The sequence below is a fragment of the Cotesia glomerata genome, linkage group LG3 (genome assembly GCF_020080835.1).
Source record: "Cotesia glomerata isolate CgM1 linkage group LG3, MPM_Cglom_v2.3, whole genome shotgun sequence".
NCBI classification, from domain to species: domain Eukaryota; kingdom Metazoa; phylum Arthropoda; class Insecta; order Hymenoptera; family Braconidae; genus Cotesia; species Cotesia glomerata.
In genome coordinates, this window is record NC_058160.1 from 10,162,143 (window position 1) to 10,184,427 (window position 22,285).

Genomic DNA, 22,285 nt, shown 5'->3' on the forward strand with positions numbered 1-22,285 from the left:
TAAAATTTTTTCCAGGTCTATTTTTTCTGGTTTATTTTTTCCGGGATTCATTTTTTCCACTCACTAATTCAATAAATAAATTAGTTTGCTACATTAATTAATGAATTAATAAATTAATCAAAAAAGCTACCACAGGTTGTTACCAAAAGAAGATGAAAGGTTGGATCAGACATCGGTAGCTTGAGTGTAAGAGGGCGCGAGACCGTGGGCAGGGGTGAGAGGTCCCGTGGTAGAAGCCAGCGAGCGTCTGGAGTAGATAGTGGCAGCACTGTGTGGGGTGTGTGGCGCAGTGTGGGCGGGTGTGTGCCTCCTGGACGAGGCGGAGGCGAAGGGCTAAATGGGTCCGTAGTTGCTCAGGGCGGAAGGCCTTTCGTTGTGTTGCTGCTGCTGTAACTGTGACTGCTGTAGCTGTGACTGGGGCTCGCACCCAGCCGAGTTCATGTCGCCTCCCGCCGACTGGTGACGTCATACATGCGACAGCGGGGGTTGTTTCAGTACATGATGATGCAAGTGGTGTTGAGAGGCGCTGGCGACGCTCCCAGGTGGCAGGAGCGCGCTTCCAGGCCCGGAGGCTGCGTAGCTGGGCATCATAGACCGTCCCTTCATGCTCGCGCTTCCGATCCCGCTGACTCCTGTAACTCCCGCGAGGCCGGTGTTTCCGCCAGCGGTGACTCCGCCGCCGAACAAGCGTCTCCAGAGCCGCCTCCAGGAGTCCAGAGTCTTTCCACTCCAGATCCAGACTCCAGAGGTTATTCCCACCGCCAGCGCCATGAAGTACTTCAGCATCAGGATTGAATAGATGGGCTTTGACTGCGGCCTGCAAGGACACGCCAGGTGAGCGATCCACTCGTCGCGTTGAGTCGACTCGTACAAGTAGCATCCCAAGACTGCGCTAGCTGGAACTGTGTACAGCACCGAGAAGACTCCGATCCGGATCATCAGCTTCTCCAGCTTGTCCGCCTTCGCGCCGGGCTGTCTTTTGATCACCGAACGTATTCTGAAGAGACTGACGAACCCGGCCAGGAGAAAACTCGTCCCAAGGAGTAAGTAGACTAGAAGAGGTACGAGGATGAATTTCTGGACTCCCTCTGGCGCGACTGTACAGACTCCGGCCACTGGATCCCCAGCAATTCCCCCGGCCAAAAGGGCCCAGACCGTCTGAGCTGTCGGGGCTAGCCAGGCTGCCAAATGAAAGTATTGAGAGTAGGAAGTTATCGCTTCATTTCCCCACTTGAGACCTGCTGCCAGGAACCAGGTGAACGCCAAGATGACCCACCAGACTGACGAGGCCATTCCGAAGAAGTAAATCATGAGAAAAACGGTGACGCAGGTTCCTGGACCTTGAGCTCCTGATCTCAGCGCTGGACCATCGCAAGCGATCTCCTCGTGTCCTAACACACTCCTTGCTAAGTAGCCTAAAGATACGACGAAGTAGCAAGCTGATAAGAAAACGATCGGCCTTTCCGGGTACTTAAACCGCTGGGTGTCGATGAGGAAGGTGATTACGGTTGTGAGGGTGCTTGCGGCGCAGAGGCCGCTCCAGAGAGTTAACCAGACCGCTGCGAAGCCTCTCTCCTCGGGGGACAGGAGTACTCCGTGGCAGGGCAGAGCGCAGTCTCTTACCCCGGCAATGCCCGGGTAGTTCGGGTTGTTTGTCAGGGTTATCGTGTCCAGTCCGATTGGCGACACCGGGACCCCGACGATGTGGGTGGTTCCGGCCCCCACTCCCAGGATTCCCGCCGCGTGGCCGCTTGTGCCTATGCCGCTGCTTGTTACCCCCAGAGGCACGAGGGGAGCTTTGCAACGGCACAAGCAGTCCCTTGCCCTTTCCCCTGGAGGATGCTGACAGTTTTTTGAGTTCTTGCCTTTGCAACGAGAGGTCGTTGATGGTTTAGTGGGTCGAGGGGGCCGCGGAGGGCCTGGCGGAAGGGGAGCCATGCTAGCTGGGCCTCCTGACCCTCCTGAGCCACCGCTGCTGGTGTGGTTGTCTTGCTCCATGCAGAGGTTTTCCGGGTCGCCCTGGTTGGGCAGCCGCTCGCAGGCCATTCTCTCCGGCCAGGAGAAGCCGTACTGCTGCATCAGCGGCGCACAACCTGCCCGAGCCCTCTCGCAGACGCTTCGGCAAGCTGGTAAGGGCTTGCTGTACTCCGGCAAGCAGATCGGCGTGTACATCGAGCATAAGAAGAATTTCAAGTCCGGAGAGCATTTTATCTCTACTAGCGGCCAGAACTGATGGACCTCCAGCCCCGCTTCGTCCTGAGTGTCGTGGTTCAGCTCGTTCGGCATCGCTGTCAGGTTGTACCCGATTCCGCGACACATCGGGATCGTGATGTCCTCACACCTGCCATTTCCGTTGGCACTTGACGCAAGAACGGATGATGAGTGGCCGATACCTGCCAATCCATCTCCTAGACCGACACCTGCTCCTGGAATCGCTCCGATTGACCCACTCGAGGACGTCGACGAGGATGATGAGGATGACACTGCTGATATTGACGAGGCTCCCGAACCGGCTGCCGGGACACCTGCGCCAGAGGAGGATCCTGGGAGCAAGGAGCCCGAGGAACCGGAGGACCCAGAAGAGACTGAAGCTGAGGAAGAGGCTCCTGACAGAGGGTTGACGCTATTCGCAGGCCCAGAGGCTGATTCTGAGCGCACATTTGGTACGGCTAACACTGATGTGGAGGTCGTTGTGATGAGGAGGACTAGGGGGAAGATAATTGTGAGCAAAATTGCTGGCATTCCACCACTGGTTTCCGGAACTACTCGTCTCCGTACCATTGCGTCCTCCTGATTTTTTATACTCTCGAGGTTGGCATCACTGCTCTGTCTGGAACATTCAAAAAATTCTCACGTTAAATTCCGAATATTTTTTACACTTTTGAGTGTGAATTTTATTTATTTTTTATTTTTTAATCAAGATAAAAGCGAAAAAAATTTTTTTATTTATACACAGAAAAAAAAACTTCTTGCATCAAGAAAATTTTAAGACAAACGTCATTTTGGAGCAAGAAATTTTCTTGGATCAAGAAAATTTAACTTTGTTCAAGAAACTTTGACTTCATTCAAGAAATTTTCAACCTTCCTTAATATTTTTTTGAGCCAAGAAAATTTACCCTTCAGTTAAGAATTTTTTTTTTCAGTGTAGGTGTTGTATTTTCTTAACGATCGGGTTAGCTGGTCTTTAAAACGGGAGATGACGATTATATTAATAGACAGAGCATATTGTAATAGCTTAAGACTCAGGACACGTGACACGTGACCGTAACCAATGAAATGTTAAATGTTATTGTACGAGGGGTTTCTGTTAGTTTAAACGTTTGTTAAACTGACTGACGACTGGTTTAATGTTATTATTCAGTATTAGTCGATTACCAGGGTTTTCACGATGACGCAAAAGTATTTATAGGGTCCACACACTCAAACAACAGTTGTTATTATATGTTGTATGCATACATAATATATGCAGCGTGTGTGGCGGAATAGCTGTAGATTCAGGGGACTTAATAATACATATATACTTAATAATTTATTAATTTTATAAAAATACGATGACAGTTGTGTGAAGACGGCTTTTTGTTTTAATCAAGTGTGACGAATTATATTTTCTCCTTTCTATCTACTTAAAAAGTTATAACGGGTCGAACACTCGAGTGCTGACTCGCCGGATAATATAATCGCCAGGTTATTTCCTTCTAACGTTAATGGGAAAAAGGAAACTCGGTGTTTTAAAGTTCAAATAAATAATTCGAGAGAAATGTTTAGTTGGTAAGCTAAATAAACGGCTGCTCGAGCTCTCAAGAGCTTGAATTTTAATATTAAGAGTGCTTGACGTTTAAAAATACAAAGTGTATACATGCTAGCAGGTAAAATCCGTTTTTCTTTTTTAAATTGATGAGACTGCATTTTTTTTCGGATAAAACAAATAACCGAAAAAATAATGTTTGGAAAATGATTCACGGGTTTTAAAATTGCCAACATCATTATTCATTAAATAAATTACAATATTATTTTGACGTGACGTTTAGCAAACGCAGTGGATATTTTTGCTGTGCAATAACTCCCCATTAGAAGGATTTTACCGGTTGGGATGAACAGTTTGTGGGCGAAATGCCCTACAGAAGATAAATAAAAAGGATGATGTAAGGACAAGAGATGTCCGTACTATATAATATATATGGAAGAAGCTGTAGAAGAACTGTGGTTGAGAAAAGAGGGAAAGGAGACAAAAGGACATGATGAATCAGGAGAGTAAATGTATATGTGTATGTGTATATATATATATATATATATATATATATATATATATATATATATATATATATATATATATATATATATATATATATAAGAATAAGAGTTTAGTTTAGTTGGAAAGAGAACAGAGCACTCCCGGCAATGAATCAGTTTTAGAAGCCCGCCCTGCCACGGATATACGCAGATCGTTGTTTGGGTTATGATATACACTTCTTGTATGTAAATCACGCTCGCATGGCTACAGTCCATTCAAGAAATATTGCCTCGGCTTCCTGTTCACTGTAGCACATTGCAAATAATAAATTATTTTTATCCTCGAAAATAATTTTAAGAAAATAAATTAAATTACAACTAATTGGGATTTTAAATAAAAATTAAAAAATTGAAAAAGTGATGAAGAAAATGAGGAAAGACGTCAAAGGAGAGAGATAAATAAATTTGCTGGGACTTAATATTATTCATTATTTATTTTACAACTCGGTGTAAGTATGTTTCGCTAACCATGTCAGTGCACTGTCTTGTGCAGAATTTAACGCATAAATTATTTTCCTCCTTTTTCTATGCAGTACTGTGGGTTGGTGCAGGAGGTTAAGGGGAGAAGGGATTCAACGAGGTAGAAAATATTAACGTCTGATGAGGCAGCAGTCGAGTGGAAAAGAATAAAAAGTTATAATAAAATAAAATATAATATTATGTTAAGGTGGAAGAGGATAGAGGATAGAAAAGGATCCCCTCCGATGTCCCGTAGAGTTTTCTTAAATAAACTGCAGGTAGGCGCGATATTCCTCTGTTCGTGATGCTGCAGTCACGACCCGTACCCGTGGTACTGAGTAGACGCTGGTTGTCCTCCATCTTTAACTCTTAAACTTTTGCCTCCTGGCCAGCTCTTTCACTTCTACCTATTCTTTTGCTTTTACTTCACCTTAAAGACCTCGGCCGAGAGTTCATTACCTCGCGCAGTTACGATAACAATCTAATTTTTTGCCATTTGACACTTTCAATATTTATACTCTTTTAATTGCTTATGAATTTATAAGTTAGAAATTTTGTTTATTTTTTATTGGAATTCTTTTTTTTAAAAAGTGTTTTTAATATTTATTTAATTTTATTAATATATACATTTTTTAAGAATAAGAAAAATTTTGTCTTCAGGATAGTCATGTAATAAAATCGGCTGCATTCGAAAATGCTCTATCTCTAGATACATAATTAAGAAATGACCTTGTATCTTGTGAACTATTGACATTTTTAAAGATATAAGTTTACCCCGACGTTACACTCATCGAGACCTTTCATTTGAGTACCTACATTGTATATATAAATATATGAAAAATATAACAAAATGCATGTAGGTACTCAAATGAAAGCTTTTGATGAGTGTAACATCAGGATGAGCTTATATCTTTAAAAACGTCAATAGTTAAGAAAGTACAGTGCAATTTAACAAAAGTCATTATTTAATAAAGCAAAATTTTATTTATTTATAATTCACAAGTCTCGGCAGTCACATAGTGACTGCAAGGTTGCTCGTTATTTATTAAAAATAATAAATATTTTTTTAACTGTCAAAAAATTTTTAGTTTGAAGTTTGAATAAAAAATTAATGTCAAAATTTTATTTAGATCTTCATATTTTGAATAGATAAAAAAAATGACTATTAAAATAAAAATAATAATGATAAATTAAAACACATTTATGAATAATTAAAAAATTTATTATTTATCTCCCCTGAAAAAATTTATCATAAGTTGTAAAATAGCTCAAACTTAATAAATAAATTAATTTATCATAATTTAATTAATTTTTTTATAAACATTAAAATCAATTCTTATTTAAAATATTTTTTATTGATTTACTTGCAGTAAAAATTCATAGTAAAAAAATAAAGATATTTTGGACAGAATTAAGTGGATGAGTAGCACTGGTCTAGGGACACAGTAGATACTTGAGTAGATAGAATATCCTCGTCGAGTCGAGACAATTTTTACGTCGTTGGCGTGGAGAAAAGGGTAAAAGTATATAACAGAAGCTAAATAAAAAAACTAAAAGAAAAAAAAAAGGACGGACGGAAAGTAAATGAACGAAGAGAAGAGGTTAGGACGTAGCATCGTAGGATCGAGGAACCTCCGGGAGCACACACTAAAGAGCTGAGAGTGCCGTTTACACACGCGATATTTTTTTCCTTCATTTTATATATTTTTTTATTCATCCTCGCATCCTTTTTTCTCGGTCTCTTTTACTCGACGGCGCATGCAGTGTGTACCTATGCAATGAAAAATGGACCGAGTCCGGAGTCTGGGCTCTTCTTCAGCCAGCAGCTCAGTCTGGTGTGTCTTCTCCGGCTCTCCTGGTGAATTAAAAAACCCTTAACCCTCACTGTTGTTTTTATTTTTATTTAGTCATGTATCCATATTCTCTCGGGTCGTTTATTTTTTCCTTTAGCCTGAACTCTTAACTGTCCCTCCTCATCATCCACTCATCCATTCTCAGTTTGCAGCCCATGCGAATGTATTTACCAAAGAAATAATCATCCGAGATGAAAGATTAAAGATTAACTAACTGAATAAGATACTGTCCGTATTATTTTATTATTCACACGCAGTTAACCAAATTACGCTCTACACACATTCTACAACTTTAATAACTCTTTATATAACACTGCTCGGTACACCGGTTACCGGACACAATTTATTATCAACACCCTCTTTGTCTATCCGTGTCTTTTTTTTTGTTCTTAATTATTAAATAAAAAATAAAACTGATAATATTTTTTTTTTTTAATTCAATTATTACAATAATTTAATTAATAATTTTGTTTGTAGTAAATTATTTACTAAATATTTATCAATAATTAACCTATATTATTAAGAGAATAGGAAAAATTTTGTGTCTAGGATAGTCATGTAATAAAATCGGTTTTTTTTCGTAAAATTGAGTGTCACTGCAAAGGTCATGATTTGAATTTGTGCCTTTTCAAGGTTTCATATCATTCTCACCGATAGTCAATTTATTATGATAAGTATTTAGGCTGCATTCGAAAATGCTCTATCTCTAGATACATAATTAAGAAATGACCTTTTATCTTGTGAAATATTGACATTGTTAAAGATATAAGCTCATACCAATGTTACACTCATTGAAACCTTTCATTTGAGTACTCACATCAATTTTTCATATATTTATATATATGTATATATGAAAAATAAATCAAAATGCATGTGGGTACTCAAATGAAAGCTCTTGATGAATGTAACATCAGGATGAGCGTATATCTTTAAAAACGTCAATAGTTAAAAAATTACAGTGCAATTTAACAAAATTCATTATTTAATTAACCAAAATTTTATTTATTTATAGTTCACAAGTCACGGTAGTCACATAGTGACTGTAAAGTTGCTAGTTAAAATTATTTTATGAAAACAACATATATTCATTAATTTCCAATAAATATTTATTTGTACCTAATAAATATTTTTTAGTTACAAATAAAAATTTATTTTGAAACTTTATTTAAATTTCAAATAAATTAATACTCAATTTTTCTTTTAAAACAAAATTTATAAAATTAATAAAAATAAATGATATTAATATAAACTTTGAGAAGTAGTATTCATACAATATAAGGCTTTATTCAGACGGTTGGCTGGTCGGTAGCGTAACACGTCGATACTTCCATAAAGTACTCACACATTTACTCCGCATATTAATATAAACACATAGATAACTAACTTGCATTTTGAGAGTTATATTAACTTTTCTGTCTATATATGTCAGTCTCGGTCTTGTATTTTGCATCGAACCCCTCGAGTTACACCGCGAGCCAAGTAAAGAGTTTACTACAAATCTCAAAGGATACCAATACAAATAAATAATATTTCCAAAGCATCACCGTAAAAGTAATAATTTTTCATCAATATATTATACTTGACACACTTAAATCCCTTTTTATTTTATTCCTAAACTAGTTTTATTCTATTGGCCATATATATACAAATGCGTGTAATAACTTTCATCATACATCAGTCTAAGCGTTTAGTTATTGAGAATAAAATAATAATTAGCGTTTGATAACAACCTATGTTTATTTATTAATAATGCATAATGTCATAATGATCTCGAGAATATAGTAAAATAAAAGTTTATTTAATTAATGTTTAGTACTTATAAATTCATAATTAGTTAATTTATTTCAATTAAACTGACAGTTGAAATGAAACTTGTTTTATAATTAAAAGTTGTAAACTCATTAGTTAAAGCAGAGTTTGTAATTACGCATATGTTTTATCTTGATTATTAAAAAAATTAAAAGTATAAGTTTATTTATAATAATTATTATTAATTAAATTTTCTAAATTTGGGTGTAATTACACACTGAGATAATATTGAATATTGCAGAGATTTTTTTTAATAAAAAATAAAAATTCTAGTGTATTAATTTTTTGTCATCGAAGGATTTAAATGCAGACTGTCGTATTAAAGTATCGATAAAAAAAAAGGAAAAAGTTTTTCACGTGTATTTTTTTAATCAAGATTAACAAAAAGTATAAATAAAAATAAAGTAGGATAGCGATTGGAATATGATGATGATGATGACGATGGCGAAAGAGAATAAACGAAAAGAGTTGGTGATTCATCGTCCCACGTCAAGGATTACCGAGATATCTGCGGAGGAAGATGAGGAAAGATTGATGAGACCCGGATAGATAAAACCGATGGAAATAAATCTTTTAATTTTCTCTTGTGTGTTAAGCTCAACCCTTTGTGTGCACTCAGGGATATCAATATGGATATTTATATATATTATTACTATTATTATTGTTATTTTTGTTATTATAAATGAATATTTCCTTTATCTTTATCTGACGATCGTCGTCGTGGTCGACCCACGCTCCCTGCCCCTGCCTCGGGAGTAAAAGACATTATTGGGTTTACACGCCGATATCGAAGATATATACCAGATATTTCAGGTAGCACAGCATGTTACAAGTGACATGTGCATAAATCACCGAGAAAACTTTATTAACAAACGGGGATAGGACCGAGAAGGAGAGAAGCTAATATATTGGGTGTGTATATTAATAAAATAAAAATATTCTTTTTATTTTATATTTATACGAGACCTTTCGAAAGACACACATGTAACACACGACGACATTTGTATGTAATTAATTAATCTCTACTGGAGCTGGTTGCCGGTATTATATATTATGTTTTATAATTTAGAATTTAAAATAGCTAGTTTATTTTATTTTTATTTATTTTATTTATCATTTCTTATGGTGAATCATGAGAATAAATTTTTCTCTGATTTATTTCTCAGTTTTGTTATTTTTAATCTGACTAATTGTGTTTACTGATCATTTTTAACTGTATTTATATATTTGTCACTTATTTAGTTGCCATTTTAGTTGAGTAACTTTTATTTATTTGACAAACTTTCGCGGTTCACTGGTAATTGACAAGCAGTTAGTCAAGATATTTTTTTTTTTTTTAATAAATATGTTTAGGTAGGTCATTAAGATTATTTATTTTTTTTACAACTTTTATATCTTGTAAGATCAATTTTTTATATTTTAACTATACCGATTTTATAAAATCATTTATTATTTTTTTAAATGAAATTAATTTCATTAAATAAATTTTAAGAAAATCCACGTGAAGTAGTCAAATTTTCAAAACTTCCTGAAAATTTGTAAATTCAATCTACGTAGCCTAATAATTAATAAAAAAATTAAAAAACAGTAGGTTTCCGGGGTATTTAATGAAATAATTAGGTTTGAAAATTGTAATTTTTACTTGTAGGTAAATAGAAATTCCACCAGCCGTGTATTTGGTTAAGAATTTAATGCAATTAACGATTTAAAAAAAAAATTTATTTTCATTGAATTTGATTGAAAAAATAATAAGCTTTCGATTAAAACAATAAAAAAAGAAGAATGCATTACGGAGATTATTTTATATTTTTTATAAAAAATCACAAGGAACTTCCGTTCTTTAAAGTCTTGTATTTGACTTGGCAACACCGCTTGCGCAGTTACTCAGCGCATAAGTAACCGCGGTTTTTTAAATGCTAGAAGATCTTAGTTATTTTAGTTAGACAGTAAACATAAATAAATTTTAAGGTTAGGGCTCTTGCGGTGTTGTCAAGTGTATACCGGTAATTTAGAGTGCTATATTTTTAATTAATCAATTAAATGTTAATAATTATTTAATGAGTAAATTTTTCGGAAATTTCCTCAAAAATGTTATTAATTAATTTAAAATTAATTTTAAGATACATAACAAAAATATTTCTACGTATTATTTTTCTATAGACATTCTTTACACTAGGAGGGTACTTGGATCTCCTTAAACGCTGTAAATTGTAAAGAATTATTTAAATTTACTGTATAAACGAAGAACAGTAGTAAAATAATAATAAAAATTTTTAAATCTCATTATAAATTTTCCAAAGTCCATAAAATTATCCCCACATAGTTTAGTAAATAACTATAATCATATAAATCTTGTAAAATAGAATATAATAACGGTATTTAACTTGTTTTCTTGACACCAATGCAGATTACAACCACCGATGTATTATACGAAGCTGTCAACCCGTTCGTTATTTCGCGATAAACTTTCCAGCTCACACCGACACATATAATATGTAATACCATTAAAGCTACTCCGGTGCTGCCGTACTCCAGTATATGTTTTGATATACTTACTACACGGAGTAACTAAATCTGGATAATATTGTATTAATATTCAACGATCCTTTTCTACTCACTGAGAAAAGTCGCTCGCGGTTTTACTTAAACTTGTTGAAAAGTTTCGCTGTACATGATCCGTGCAAGTCAACCACTCGAACATCTAAGCTTTTAAAGATACACATCCATCCCATTATATATTTAGCAAACAGGAGTCGTGTTAAAAGTTCAAGCTAGCTGGAAAACAACCAGTTGTTGTTCCAAAGTTATCTATCACGTGTTAAGTCCTTAGCAAAACTAAACTCGTGAATCGAAAAAGGGACTTTTTATTTGCCACCATACCGTGAGATGCCCGAGTGAATAACTCCAAGCCAAATGAGACGTGTACATCCAACAAGAAACTGATAATTTAAATAAATTTATTTATTCTAAATCGAGGTGTTTGTTGAGGAAACTTACACGTGTTCTTTGACGAATAGCATTTAAATAAATCGCCGAGAAAATAATCCACCCGGAAAAAAGTTGTCGCGGGGTGAAATGTTGTCGCGACTTTTTTTTTTATTTAATTTGTTTATTTTTGCTGTATTGGTTAAGCATCAAAGTTATATCTGAACCGGCTGGAATTCACCGGAGAAAGAGAGTACACGATGAATATACCGTGAATAAAATGAAGATGAGGATAAACGAGTGTCGTAAAAGCTATCGCGTTTTATTCGCTCCAAACTGCCCGCGGGTCTCGTATCGTATCCATAATAGCCAACTATACATATATATAAGACAGTAAATAAAATGTATCGAGGCTCTACTCTTGATCAAATGAGATGAGCACCGTACCCAGAAGTTCTGCTGGGAAAAAGTTTAAGAACAAGTCTTCGTACACGGAAATAAATATGTAGTAGTTAGTAGTGTTATATTATTATTACTATTGTTGTTGTTGTGACTACTGGTCTTTTTATTTAGGTACAACTTTTTAGTCAAGACATAATATATGCAGTAAAGGATCTATAGACGACTCTCGGGGTTTCGATTAATTTGTCGGAGGCTTCTATTGATAAGATAGTGTTGGGATTACTCCAACTTCCAACTTGGAACTTAACACATATAAAGCGTGTTTACTTTTTTTAAAATATGGAAAAGGATGTGTGTAGAGGAATTAAAATATTCATGAGAATTTTTTTTAATATAAATAATATGTTAATGAATTTATATATATATATATATATATATATATATATATATATATATATATATATATATATATATATATATATATATATATATATTTAGGTAGTAAGTCATGTTTAATTAATAGTCACGTTTTATTTAGATGATTTAAATATTGTTGTTATTTATATTTATGTATCTTTAGATTTAACTCTCTGTTTCGTAATTGATTGGATCGAATATTTTTAACGGTACGTCTTTGTGTTATTGATGCTTGGGGTTTGATTTATCGACAGTTTTAAATCTACACTCATTTTATTTTATCGAGATTTACAAAAATGATTATTTCAATGCTAAATTTATTATTAATGATGTTAATATTTTAGGTAATAAAGTATTGGTAATTTTTTTCTGATTGATGGCCGGGTATTTATTTATTTTAAAGATTGAATGATTAATTTATCAAAATATTTTTTTTTAATTTTAATAAAATAATTAGAGGTAATAATTAATGAAATAAAGTTAGTGTGAAATAAACGTTGGGCGTCGGTCAATATGGCGTGTGTTGAACGACCACTGAAAGTCTCCCCGTATGTATTGTACATAAATTGCACAGAGTAAGAGAGATTATTCACATTGAGTAATGGCAAGAGAGAGAGAGGAATAAAAGGAGAGGATTATCATCGGTGGGTATAAGCGCAAAAGAGAGCCACGGATTGCTGCGAGTGCCTACTACTTGGTTGCGTTTATCGATCCGACAGCTTCCCAGGAAGGAGGGCGATCCGCTGATACTTGAACAGAATTTTCTCTCCCTTATGCCTCGTATAGCAAGGCTTAGTTGTGTTGGTGTGTATGGATAGTCTACGTGTTTAGGTTTAAAATTCACCTCAAATGATTTTAAAATAAAACAGGAGAAATTATTTTAAAATTTCAATCAGATCATTGAGAAAATTGATGAAAAAAGTGTGTAAGACTTGTAGGTAAGCGTTCAACCGTACCACGGCAAGTCCAGATCGTTAACAAGCGCTTACTCGATTAATGCATTATACATGGATAATATGGAAAATTACCGGAAGCTGTTTTACACTGAAATGTATTTTGTAATGGTAATTCAAAGTCTTTCTTTTTTTTCTTCCGATTAGGGATAAATTTAATGCTCAAACTTTTTTTTAGTAATTTATTTTGATAAATAGTATTAATTATTTGTAAACTTAAATAATGGTAAATATTTACAAGTGGGGTGAACCATTTTAATTTTCATTTTATTTAACGAAATTTCTATTTAATTTTATTGATATATTTTCTTTTAAAAATACATAAAAAAGTGAACATTTTATAAATTTTTTAGAAAATTATAATATTCAACTTTTTTTTCTTAATTGTGCGTTTTTTTATGTACTTTTCAAAAAAAAAAATATATCAAAAACATCAAAAAAAGATAAAATAGAAATTTTATCCAAAAATATGAGAGCCAAAATTTTTTCCAACTTTTGAAGGCAAAAAAGCTATCGAAATCTGTATTTTTTTGCTTGACGACATTTTTTATCATAAATGCGCCGTAAAAACAAGCAGAATCAAAAAAATTTGAAAATTTTAATTTTTCACCGAGTTATGACCCAAAATGGTGTTGTAAATAATTACCGAAATCTATAGCGGTAGAAAAAAATGGCTCAAAGTTTTGTTAAATTTAAAATAAAAAAATCAATAAACTAAAATTATCAGTAATAAATGAAATAAGTCAGTCTAGACATTGAGTTATTAAAGGTTAAAATTTCCAAGAATAGTTTGCAAAAGTACGGCAGTGATAATAATAATAATAAAAAGTTTGTCATTAAATATAAAAATAATTTATGTCACGACTCGATCAAAGATGTAGATAGTGACCTTTTGCCGATTAAGGTATTGGCAAAAAAAGGAATTTAAAGTTTATAATGCCAATGAAAGAGAGAGTGGAGAAACGCGATAAATCGGTATTCCGGACACCTAAAAAATAATTCTTCTCTTTATAAAACCGTTTTTTTAAAACATAATATAAATAAAAGTAGCAGTTGTATTTAGTATTTACTATTTTGTTGGTGTTAGCCATCTCATGTTTTATCTTATCGAGCCTCGAAACCGGCTTTCTATTATCCGTAACCATATTCCCACTAATGTAACTAAACTCAACATGTACTACTAAACTTACGAATGTGTGCAATGCACAGTTCCACGTGTAGTAAGTGCTGTGAAGATGGCTTGAGCAGTTTACTTCCAATGGATTATTCTAAGATTACGTCGCTATGCATCGCGATAATAAAATCTCGGCTCTGCAAACATTCTTCCACACACCTCGTTTGCCGACCTCGCCCATTTATTACTCAAATTTATTTAACTGCATATTACACTCTACAATAGTTTCTTTCAACTCAATCTCATTTTCGACAAATTTCTAAACGTATAACTTTGTACTTTTGATTGTTTTTATTTCTCTAAAACAATGTGAGGATAAAAAAAATTTTATCTCATCAAGATGCATCTGCTTTCCGCTCACTTTAAGCCAAGAGATAATCTCAGTCTCAGATAAATATAATATCAAGCTTAAATACTTGACTGTATGAAATAAAATAACTAGAAAAAATGTTATTCGTTATTTAGACGATGAATTATTTTTCAGCTAATTAATTTAATCAAGTTGAATAGGACGAAGGAAGTTTCAATTGAAGTTTTTAAGAAAAATTTATTCATAAATAAATACTTAACAGTACTTATTTAGCGTCTCAATGGCCGAGATTTTATTTAAAATGTCTTTTCATCAAAATATTTTTATTTAATAACGCTACAGCGCCTTTTAAAAGAAGATTTGGTAATTAAATTCTTACCTCAGACTGAAATTTTTTTTATAAAAATGAAAATAATAGATTGGATGTTGATGGAAAGAAAAATGAATGATAAAATGAAAGATGAAGGGAAGCTATAGTAAACTAGTGTGTTTTATTATTGGCAAGGCGTGAACTACACTCGTGGGTATTGTCGCTAAATGAATTATTTTTAACGAGCCCGCATTATGTTTGTAACGACAATGGAAAAGTTGGCCAGCGACCCCGCTACCGAGTAGACAAAAAGACGAGCAGAGAGAGAAACGGAGTATGAAAAGAGTTGAGGACAGAAGATAGATAGAGGAAATGGAACTAAAACAACCAACAATACTAAACTTTTTTTACGACTCGGGATTTTTTCCGAACGTTGTTTTCGCAGCCCTTTCCTCGTGACATCACCGTCAAAAATAAAGGAACCGGAGAAAAAAGGAACGCCGGTGCAAACATTCTTTTTCTTCACAGTGTAGCTTTTTTCCTACCCTTCGCCCCACAGATACAACGTACAGTCGCTAGTCCTGCTTTCCACCCTCCCTGCCGTGTACGTCCCCTTTGTCGACGTTTTTCCACCGCATGCTCGGGAACATTTGCCTTTCGTTTCATTTCCTCTGTTTTCGAGTTTTTTTATTTTTATCCACCTCCCAGGGGCCTAAATTTTAAATTAAGGCTACTCCAGTAAAGTCGATACTTATTTGCACCCCTAATGACTATCAGTCTTTCCCTCCTTTATATAAATAACTAAACCCTCTACTGTTACATATTTTTATAATACTTTTACCGAAATATCCTATTCGGGTTTTATTACTCCCCTGCAATTAGTCACTATCATTAATTTGTTTTCATCATCACAGACTTTACCTATAAAAGTGTTGAAATATTTATAAATTTATTCAATTAAAATCTAAAGCCAGTGGATTGAGATTGTGGCTTTAAATTAGTTTAATTGTCAGTAGATAAATAGTGTCTGTATATGTATGTACATAAAATAAAGTGATATTATATTGTAGTACCGAGGTTGTAGAATTAAACAGAGCAATTTATCACGACTAATTTAATTAAATTTGTCTTAATGAGTACAATCTTGTTTGTAATGGTTAACCCGATTTATCATGTGGAAAAAATAAAAGGGTATTAGAGTTTAATAAAAAGGCAATTTATATATGTGTACACTGTACACTGGTATACTTTTGTAGTGTTTTACTACATATACGTCAGTATATTTGTATTAGGCAAAACAAGATTTAGAACGGTCAAGTTAACTCGTATCGGTCTCTTTTATTTTATGGATATAATATACCCAAGCGAGCGTGTAGTATAGAGAAGTATATAGCGGTGGATCGGGTCTTGGGTATTTGGAATACATTTATCCATGATAGGATTGGATCTGTACATAATATAAAGACGAATACGAATGTAGTCGAGCAGACAGAAGATGGAGAATACATAAAATGATCGAGTTAAATCCGTGACGCAATAATAACGTTACCGGGCAAATGAAAGTTCTCCTCTGTTCTTGTTCTTGCTCTCTTCTCTTCTACATTCTGCATCAATCCAGACAAACTCCAAACTAAGAGTAAACTCCAGCAACAGACCGAGACTGGCTGTAGTTTCTCTGTCCCTGTTACATATCCATATACTCTTCTCGGAATTTATCCGGGAATAGTTTTGCTTTTCTTTTACGGGCGAATAACATATTTATATTATATATTTGCAAGTACGTGTGTGTGAACATTATATCGGGAATTAAAGAACGAGGAGCCAAGGAAAGAATAATCAAAGTAAAGGCTAAGTTAAACACGGGCTGTTTTAAACACCACCAGGATCCGCGGCCAGGGAGCACGTGGCTTTTTGCAAACATACTCTACACTATTTTAGAGTTTTACTCAGACTTTAGGCTTGTTTTATCGGCAAGCACAAATAAGAGGCTAAGAAAAACATTCAAGCTTTGCTGCTTGGTTGCGGAGTCAAATGTTTTAATTTATCCGCCGCTGGGGGCTGATATTGATGTAAGGCAGTTGCTATTTTCGATAAAAGAATAACGATTTTACTTGTTTTAAAGTTAAACAATCAAATCCAGCCACGTACTACCGATCCCAATCTTGATCGCTATTCAACTCCTCTATCCTCTATCTTGCACATTGATTCTCTATTTTATTCTTTTACTTTTACTTTTTATAAGATTTCGATCTAATACCTCTTTTATTTTTTTATTTTTTGTAGCCTATTTAATTTATTCCGAATTTCTTTGTTTCCGAGAAATTTATCGAGTTTCTCCAAGTTTGTAATTAAAATTTTTATACTGTTTGTTTTGTTATAATATAATTTAAATAAATTTTCTACCGTTCATTTTTTATAAAGATTGATATGAATTATTTATGATTATTTTAATTTATTAATTAAAATTGGCTCCAAAATTTTTTTAAATAAATAAATTGTAATATTAAGATTTTTTAAAATTTATAAATTTTTAACTTTTAATTATAAAAATTTTAATTCCAAAATTTTTAACAAAAATAAACTAAGTAAATTAAAAAAAAAAAACTTATTACAAAAAATGCCAAAAATAAAAGAAGAATATTGAAATAAATGTTGATTTGTGCGATTAGATAAAAGTAGCGGAAAAAAGTCTGAAGGTCTCGTAGATAGGCAGATAGGGGTACTCGATTGGTCGCCGAAAAAGTGTCCAGCGAATACTTGAGGAGCTAACGATAAAAAGTCCTGAGGCCTTTGCTCGAGCAAAAGAGAGCCAGCCAGCCAGCCAGCCAGCCAGCAGTCTCAGCTAGTTTGTAACCCTCGTGAAATAAAACCAAGATAGACGTACGGATATACACATAAATCGAGAAAGTAAGCGGGTGAAAGAGTAAAAGAGTGAAAAGGCATAAGAGTGCCAGAAGAAAGATAAAGATAAAGATAAAGGATAAAAGACTACAGCCGTTCATTTCGTATTCGGACTACGAATGTGGGGGTGAAACCCGGGTGCCGGGGTGCGTACACACACGTCCTCCGAATATATAGACATACATGCTTCTATTTTATATACACACATACGGCTATACTACTCGGCATCGCCATCAGTCGTTCTTTGTATCAAGTTCGACCGCATGTATATACTATTTTATCTCAGCTCCAAAAAATTATTTTATAAATTCGAAAATTGCCTCACCGAAACGAGTATGTGCCGGTTTAATCCATTGTCATCATCAATCCAGAGCAATAATAAAACAACAACTAAAACAAATCTGCACACGAGTAAGTATGTGTTGCAAAAAGGGTTAATCACACATAAAACACAGAATGACCGCTTAATCAGTCTCTACTGCGTCCCACACGCTCCGTTAATCAATAAATCAATCACACTAGTCAATCACGGGCATTACGAGGAGAAAACACGTGACGCGAAATAATTACGAGTGTTTTACGTCTCTTTTGCCCGACTTGACGTTTACTCGACGAGGGTCGAGCGCTTACTGGCTCGACTGTTGGCATCCAGAGATCGAAAAGCGTCGCGGTTCCGAGTAGTCGACTCCAAACTGGTGTAGCTGTAGTTGTAATAGTGGGGACCGCGTACACCCAACACCGTGGATTCTTTGCGCGAAAGAGCGAGAGGGATGGACGGATAGAAGTAGTATAGACTAGCGGTGGGGATACGAGTGATCCCAGTGGTGTAAGAAGGGGTAGCAGTAGGGAGACTTGCGCTGTGTAGTTGTCAGTGGAGCATGTGTGTGTTGTGTGCGACAGGACACTCTCCTTTGGCTCTTCAGCTTCAGCTTCAGATATTATATCCCCTTACTCGCTGCACACAACTCTACGTGTCCCCGAGTGAACTCGTCTCAATTGGCCATGTGTGTTCTATACTCATGCAAACACACGTACTGTTTGTATGTATGTATGTATTAGATGTACTGCGGGCTGGAGCTACTACTGGAGTAGTGACGGTGACGTCAGATCGGGCGCCGTGGATAACGAGATCGTTTTAGTACGTCGTCTTATTTTATTTGTTGTTGTTATTAAAAACTCTTATTCATGGGCTGTCTTCTTATTACAATCGCTAATTATCGAGCTCGCACCCGTACTTTGTTCCTTCGAGTCTTATATCACTTTTATAATTAATTTTTTATGATACCAGAGAGAAGAGAGGGTGTAATTATTTTTTAATCTTGTGTGTGTGTATCTGGTATAAAAATTGAAATTTAATATGTATACAAATAGGAAATAAAAATGAAAATATTATGGTGGGTAATAAATAGTCTGAGAAGCAAGTGGATGAGGAAAATAAAAATACAAAAGTTTGTAGAGGAGCAGTATCGTAATCTAAGTCTGAGGATCGTCGAACGAAATAATGTTACGAAAAGGATGTCGTGGAGAGAAGAGCGGAGAGAGAGGATATAAGAGTTTACTTCGGGGACTTGTTGATGGCAAGAGTTAACCTCTCAAAGATTTTTTGTCTCGCTCAAGCGCGTGTAAGACTCACTCCGAGGCTCGCCGGTCGTGAGTCCCGTGAATCGGGACCCACGATCTTGATATAAGGGCCTCTTTTTCTTATTCTTATTCTTATTTCTTATCCTTGTTCTTTTTGGATTTTACGAGGATCAGAGAAAGAGATAGAAAGAGAGAAGGAACCGGTCACGGGCGTTTCTCGTGTGTATACACACATTACCGATGCCACCAGCGTGCATGCCGAGTCACGAACAAGAACTAAACCCTTGACCGTAGAGCATCGTGTTGTTACCACCGTGCTATCTTATACTCAATATACACAGACTGCATCCTCATACTCATCCTTGGATTATTTTCCTTGGTGAAATTCTTGCCTGTGGCCGGCCAGACAACTCCCAGCTGATTTATATCTTAGAGATCTAAAAAATCTCAATAAAGAATAAAAAAAGGAGCTAAATGAATTAATTTACTCCTCTGGGTTTCTGTTTACTTTGCTTTTATTTTGGATGTGATAAAAAAAATTATTAAATTAAATACTCTGATTACTTCATTAGGGGGCTCATTGTTTGTCTTTTTAATGTTCACCTTTTTTATCGCTGCGTGTTTAAGCGGTTTACGAGTCTGTTTATGGGAAAGTTTAAAATTTTATGGAGTAAATAAAATAATAAAATGGAGAAAGTTATTTGACAATGGATTTGTTATGTTTAAAATAAATAAATATATAACAGAGAGTAAAAAAAAATAGTTCAAGTAACGGTCGTTAAATTGGCGGGAGTTAATCCGCTCGTGTCTTATTCTTTCACGAGCAATAAAGCTAAACGTCAACAGCGTAAAAAGAGACTTTTCAAAACATGCCAGTCACAGAAATTAGACACGAGGTTCCACATAATTGCACCCTGCTGTTATGAGTACGAGAACTCGGTAACCCTCTTGCGGAGACTGATATAATGTAAGAAAAAAATGTAAAAACAGATACTCTCACTCTATAATCCTCACGCTGTATTTTCTGTGTGTGTAAATTTGCTACCATAAATTTAAGGTGCAGAGCACCCGAAATAGATGTAACAACTGAGCAAATGCGTGTGTAAGTGCCTCAAAACGTGTAAATGAATTTAAGTTAGTCTTGGTATTTTGGTGGAGATACAACTGGTGTTTTTTTTTTTTTTTTTTTTTTTTGTGGTAATGGGAGGGCACCGGTAGCCAGAATGACGGACGACCATCAGGCAAAATAAAAACCCGTCATTTGGATTATCATCTCACACTAACTATCTTTTTTTACCACATGGTTATCCTTTGCTCCGTTTATACACTTGGGTTCATCCATCCACTAGTAATTATGATAAATTAAACCAACAATCATCTCTCCAATGAAATTAAATAAATAAAGTACTGTTTTATTTACCCAACTCAGACTTTAAATAACAAATATTAAATCAATAAATCTAGATTGGATAAATTTTTTATAAATAAGTAATAAAATGAAGTCCGAGGAAAGTAAAAAGAGAATGTTAACATATATAGGTAGCACATTTTGGATAAAAGTTTGCAGAACTATCCGGTCTTTTGTCGTCTACGTCTCTCTGTAAAAAGACAGTAATAAAGTTGACGATCAACGTCTTCTTTGGTATTATTATGACGTGCTTTGAGGGTTGCCCGAGTCTTTGAAAGCCCCCGCCTTCCGTCTTCCGCCATGTGATGGCGATTGTCGTCGGAGAAATACATAAAAAAGAAATGAATAAAATCGAGTGGGAGGAGGAATGTTTGCAAACTTTCAGAGCCACCTAAAACTTGAAATAATACCGACAATAAATACTAGAGGACGAACATTGGCTGTGTTTTTAGCCTGGCTGAGCTAAGAACAAAGTTAGGTGAATTTTTTAAAATTTTATTAAAATATTAGGGAGGGTACTGTGCAATTGTTGTTTGACTAGTGTAGCGGTTAAAGTTAATGAGCTTATTCAGTATTCATTTTGAATTCATAATCACCAGGGTCTTGTTATTTTAGTAATTCAATTTGTCCGAAAAAAGTTTCAGTAATTTTGTTGGTAACTTTTTTCGTTTAATATTAAATTGAATTTTAATTTATTTTTTTTTTTTGTGATGGAAAGTTAAGATTTTTTTGTCGCTGCTAATGCGGAAAATTAATTGGTTATTCTAAGGAAGCGACCGCGGATGGCGCTGGCGACGCGTCACTTAAACTGTCACTAATCTCTCGGAGATGACAGTGATATTTATTAGTAGAAATGAGGATGTATGCCGGCCTTTATGTCAAAAAACTATTTCGACGGAGAAAAAGATAAAAAAGAGTCAGAAGGGAACCCTCGCAAATAGCTAACCCTATTTTTTGCCGTAGTTTGTTTCCTACTTTTATTTTTTCCTGCCATTACAGAGTTACACACTCAAGATAAATTGGTTCCAAGGGATTTTCAAAGCCGTACTGCTATGCGCCAAGCAGAGAAAACCCATGGGATTTGGCTTTGTTAGGCCAGAAATTCTGTCATTCTTGAGTTTACTTTTACGTCAAAGGACAGTCTTATACATCGTGTAGACACACTTTTGTATGCTTAACTCGCGTGTACCTTAAAATTCCAATTGACGTGGTCGAAGAATTCCGCTTTTCTTTTCCAAGGACAGGAAAAAATAAAAAATAAATATAAAAATAGTTTGGTACAAAAGTGAAAAGGAATTATCTTGTTAAACGGCAATAATAAATTCGTTATGTCGTTGAAAATGTTTAGAGAGCTAAAGTTTAACCGAGCTGAAGTAGTCTTGTAGAGTTTTGCTGGAAGGAGATTTGTCGGTTTAATTATTATTCACAAGTTTATGCGAGGAGTTTCAAACCCGCAAAATAGTATCCTCTTTCTTCGTTCTTTCAACAGCAAT

At 35.0% G+C, this 22,285-nt stretch overlaps 1 protein-coding gene across 3 annotated transcripts in view; it reads right to left on the reverse strand.

Moving 5' to 3' along the window:
• Positions 1-22,285, reverse strand: part of LOC123262144 (frizzled-2-like) — a 109,841-nt gene continuing 87,556 nt past the window's right edge. For 2 of the 3 annotated variants that reach the window (XM_044724252.1, XM_044724251.1), the window contains one exon: positions 1-2,830. In XM_044724252.1, the coding sequence (XP_044580187.1) occupies positions 466-2,781 (2,316 nt within the window). In that variant the 5' untranslated portion in view covers positions 2,782-2,830 and the 3' untranslated portion in view covers positions 1-465. Of the gene's footprint in view, positions 2,831-18,128; positions 18,499-22,285 lie in introns of those variants that run through there. The other variant, XM_044724250.1, reaches the window with a different exon arrangement.